The sequence below is a fragment of the Chionomys nivalis genome, chromosome 20, assembly GCF_950005125.1.
Source record: "Chionomys nivalis chromosome 20, mChiNiv1.1, whole genome shotgun sequence".
In the NCBI taxonomy this organism is placed as follows: Eukaryota; Metazoa; Chordata; class Mammalia; order Rodentia; family Cricetidae; genus Chionomys; species Chionomys nivalis.
Window position 1 is genome coordinate 36,816,538 of NC_080105.1, and position 5,057 is coordinate 36,821,594.

The 5,057-nt window shown below is 37.9% G+C and overlaps 1 protein-coding gene across 1 annotated transcript; it reads right to left on the reverse strand.

Annotated features, from left to right (window-relative positions):
* Nucleotides 1–1,610: 1,610 nt before the first annotated feature.
* On the reverse strand, nucleotides 1,611–4,740 carry LOC130862627 (heterogeneous nuclear ribonucleoprotein C-like). The gene is made up of 2 exons (XM_057752338.1): nucleotides 4,362–4,740; nucleotides 1,611–1,615 (listed from the first exon to the last, which is right to left on the reverse strand). Exons 1-2 carry the CDS (start codon nucleotides 4,738–4,740, stop codon nucleotides 1,611–1,613), a joined length of 384 nt encoding a protein of 127 aa, XP_057608321.1.
* Nucleotides 4,741–5,057: the final 317 nt, after the last annotated feature.

Below are 5,057 nucleotides of genomic sequence, written 5' to 3' on the forward strand. Positions count from 1 at the left end.
CTATAAGCAAGTTTCTTGGACATTTTCTTGATTCAAGTCTGATATGGGTGGTGCTTTAGTCTGATGGTCTTGGGTCCTATAAGAAAGTTGGCTGAACAAGCCTTGAGGAACAAGTCAGTAAGTAGAGTTCCTCCATGGCTTTTGCTTCAGTTCCTGCCTCCAGGTTCCTACTCTCAGTTTCTGCCCTGACTTTCCTCGGTGATGAGTGTAACTTAAGGCCGGAAAAAAAAGTCTACCTCTCCATGGTCATGGTGTTTTGTAATAGGGATATAAACTCTAAGAAAGTTTGCCTTATATTTTATTGAAAAATAAGATTTTATTATGAGTCTAGCTTCTTTGAATGGGGTAGACTATTTTATTTTTCCATATTTATACATTCAGAAGATGAACTTATGAATACTGCCATTCAATTCTATTAGTTGAAATGAAATCAATTTCATTCATATAAACTGATTCATCATATCTTTAAATTAGCCATGTGAATGTTTAATTTATTCCTAAAATCTTAAGCAACTTGAAGCTATTTTATTTCACAAGAAAAGGAAAAGTATTAACAGTTACAAAGTAGTTATTAATTTTTTTCTTCAAAATGCTTCTTTTCACAAATAAGACAACCTTTTACAAATCAAATTCATTTTTCGAACAGTTTTAAGTTCACAGCAAATGTAGCAAAAATTATAATGTGCCCTTATATCATATACTCTTCATCTCTCAATGCTTTTGTGCCCAATGCCACAGGGCACAATATCACTTGTCACTGCTGATAAACATATATTGGTACATTCCTGTTTCCTAAAAACCATAGTGCACACTAGAATTCAGTCTCAGTGTTGTACATTCTATGGTCTTGGTGTGGTTTAACAACACACATTTATATTGCAATATCATACAGAAAACAGTTTCACTGTCTTAGATTCCCTTTGTGGTCTGTTTATCCATTGCCCACTCCTGCAGTATTTGTAATTTCTGGATGCTTAACCATTGTCCTTGCTTTTACTTTCCAGAATACTCACATAATTAGAAGCATGAAGTAAATAGGCTTTGAGGCTGGCTCTTTAATATACATTTAAATTTCTCCTATGTCTCTTTGAAATTAGATTTTTTGCTACCATTTAATATAGATTAACTTGTCTAGATATACAATTTAAAAAATCTGTTTTCTTCCTGACACTCATATTAGTTCTTCCAAGTTTTCTCATGCATAAAGCTGTTATAATCAGGCACACATTCTGCTGTAGACAAAACTATGCAATTATTGGATCATATGGTAATGACATATGTAGTTTTAGAAGAAACTTCTCAGTTGCTTTCACTACCTTTTTTCCTTCCCTACAGCAAGGACGATACCTTACACTTGTTCCACAACCTGATCAAGCTGGAGTTAATGTTGGGTGTTTATCATTCTGATGGTTGCGTAATAACCCCAACACTGCCCACCAACATTGCAGGCTATTGCTATTGCTCTTTGTTACTCTCCAGACCTTGATGGTAAGGCCCTTTTGCTGAACATACTATATATTTGAGTCATAGAACATAGAGAGATAAAGCTGATCTTGATTGGAAGCTTCATCATGACTTGCTAGCCTTCACAGAGCTGGAAATGAAGATGACTATCCTGGAAAGACATGAGAACAATGATACAAGAATGGCAGGAACATCATGGTAGTAACCAACTACTTTCTGATTGGATTTAAATCCCACACCAAAGGTGGAATCCATACCTGGAACCATTGTTAGGCCAAGAATCGATGGTCAGACAGGTCATAGACCCTACAGGACAAACTTCTACTATTATTCTGCTAAATGGACACAATATTAAATGGACTCCTAATAATATCTTTGTACCTGTAGACCAATACCATTCTGAACCCTTATCTGAGAAGCTTCTTTTTGCAGTAGAGAGACCCACATTTGGCCAAGATACAGAGAATAAGAGACTGGCAGAATGCTTAACCCTAAATGGTACATGTTATACACACACACATTTTACACACACACACACACACACACACACACACACACACACCATATCACATTTTCTCTTTTCCTGGCTCAGGGATCTTTACAGAATAGGGTCAGAAAGAATATAAGAGCCAGAGTTGGTGGGTAGAGAGGAAACAGTGTCTTCTGGACACAACAGGGAAAATTTACATATAAACTTGGATGTGACAGCGTGCACAAAATCCATCCAAGCCCAAACCAGACCAAATTCTAGCATGGAGAGAAAGCTGGAGATGCCATTCTACTTGCAGGCGTGGAGCTATTGGCAATTCTTAGCTGCTATGAGATGGAGAGACAGTTTTCTCTAAGACTGTAAATTTGATCACACTCCCTTAAAAGACCACATATCCAAGAATGCCTTTAAAGGTATTTTTCTTATATTTTTAAAAAGACCCAGATTTGCATATAAAAGGAAGGAGGAGTGGACCTGTGAAGAGTTTGCACTGAATGAATATGATTAAAATATGAAGGAAACACTCAAACTAATAAAACTAAAAATATATGTAGTATTTTAATAAAGTGTATTGATATATTATTGATAGGCAGTTTGATGATTCATATATAAATTAAGTAAACAGATAGAACTATGTCCTGTAGCACAAATAATAAAAACCAAGAGACACCAATTGGGGTTCAACCTAAAAGTCAGCAAAGTAAAGCAGCCAGCTACTAGCTCTTACCTCTACCTCAGACCGAAAATGAGAGATCCTGCCTCCAGGAATCCTCAGAATGAGACTGAGAGTGAGACCTGTCTCTTTCCATTTTATATTTCTTTCTAATGCTGGGATTAAAGGCATGTACCACCACCTCCCGGCCTCTATGGCCAACTAGTGTGGCTTCTCAGAATAAATGTTCATGTAAGCATTGCCGGGCCTGTATAGCTGACTAACGTGACTGCTTTATACTGATCTTCAGGCAAGCTTTATTTATTAAAATTCAAATAATATACCACTATATCTCTACGTTTTTGCCTAAAATAAAAAGTCTATAACTGAGAAATGAAAAACTATATACAGTAAGTACAATAACTATATTTTATATATTTGAAATAAATACATCAACAATGTCTACTCCATTTGCATTTGACAAATTCAGAGAAAATACTTCATATCTGTCCTATGCTTATTCAAAAAAGGTGAAATACAGTGATATATTATTTGTGTTTTAATAAAGAAAGCTTGCCTGAATACCAGAGCAAACAGCCACACCACACTAGTAAGTCATACAGGCCAAGGCAACTGGTGGCACACACCTTTAATCCCAGCAGCCACACTAGTTAGCCACAGAGGGTGGGCAGTAGTGGTGCACACATTTAATCCCAGCACTAGAGAGGAATACAAAATGGGAGGAGACAGGTCTCATGCTCAGTCTCATTCTGAGGATTCATGGAGGTAGGATTGCCATTTTCATCTGAGGTAGGTAGAGGTAAGAGCCAATAGCTTGCTGCTTTGCTTTTCTGATCTTCAGGTTGGACCCCAATATCTGTCTATGGGATTTTATTATTCTTGCTACAATGACAAAAAAATGAGAAAATTGAGGTAGATGGCAATATAATAATCAGTAAATGGAAAATATATAGAAAGTGCTGTGTTAATATTAAATCTTATATTCAGAAGGGGTAAATCCCCCAAGTCTCAAGAAAAAAGCCTTTATGATAATATTATGATTTTTAAAAATACTTAATCAGTCTTTTTTCCTTTATCATCTTTTTCTAGAAGTTAATCTGCCGGGTTAAAATTGTTCTATGTTCTTTCAGATATTGTATGAATTATCACAAAGGAGAGCAGTAGTCAAAACCTAAATATTTCTTGCAGGTGCTGTCTGAACTCAGTATTTTGGAGTGAGTATAACAGTACATAACCTTACTAGTTTGGAAAAGCGGGAAGGACAGCGACATGTACTCATTCACCCTGAGTCTCGTGTCTACACCAGGGTTTTTCTTTTGTGCCACCAACCAGTACCCAAATCATGACACAGAGACTTTTTAGTTTTGAATGTGCGACCTCGCTTACATATGTTTCTGCCTAGCTCTTTTAAATTAACCTGTTTCGCTTCATCTCCTTTCTTACTTCTATACATCTTACTTTCACTGTTTCTCTATGTCTGTCTGTCTGTTGTCTACCTGCCTTCTTGCTCTTCATTTTCTCCTCCTTTTCTGTTCTTCCCTCTTTTCTTCACTTGAGCTTAGATTTCTCCTGCTATTTATTTCTCTTCCCGACAGCACCATCTACCTTTTCTCTGCCTAGCTTATTGGTGTTTAGAAGGCACCACCGCTCAAGCAATAGAAGGAGGAGGAAGAGGAGGAGGAGGAGGAAGAGGAGGGAGAGGAGGAGGAGGAGGAGGAAGAGGAGGAGGAATACGTGCTGGGTACATCCTGTCATAATAATCCCATTGAAAGTCATAGTCCAAATCAAATGAGGACCCGTACATCTCCGCTGCAGATCGTTTCACACCTGATTTTCCTTGGTTCACTTTTGGCTCTGCAGCCAGATTAATATCCAAAACCTGGCCAGCAATCATTCTGCCATCCTCTCCAGCTACAGCTGCCCGGGCATTCCTTTCGTTAACATATTGAACGAAGGCAAAGCCCTTATGCACAGAGCTACCCACAATTTTGCCATACTTTGAAAAGATTGTCTCCACATCAGACGTCTTGACCACAAGAGTATTGAGATTCCCAATGAATACACGGGAATTCATGGATCGAGGATCTGTCTTGTTGGTAATGTTGCTAGCCATCTCCTTTGTTGATAAGGTTTCTCACAAAGCTGAATTGTAGCTGAAGATAAAAAAAAAAAAAGTCTCACTGGAGGAAGGAGGAGGAAGAGACCACAGCTCCTACTGCGGGTCCAGGCTGAGACCGAAGCTCCATCGGGCCAGCAGCGCACGACCGTTCGCTCTCGGTCTCGTCACCAAAAATTTAGGTTTTTATTCAATTATTTTAATCGTGACTTTTTTCAATGGAAGATTATAACCCAAAATTTATGAGACACTGGATTAAATTAACTTTCATACTTATGTGTGTCCTTGGGTATTCAGTGCTGAGCCAGAGACTA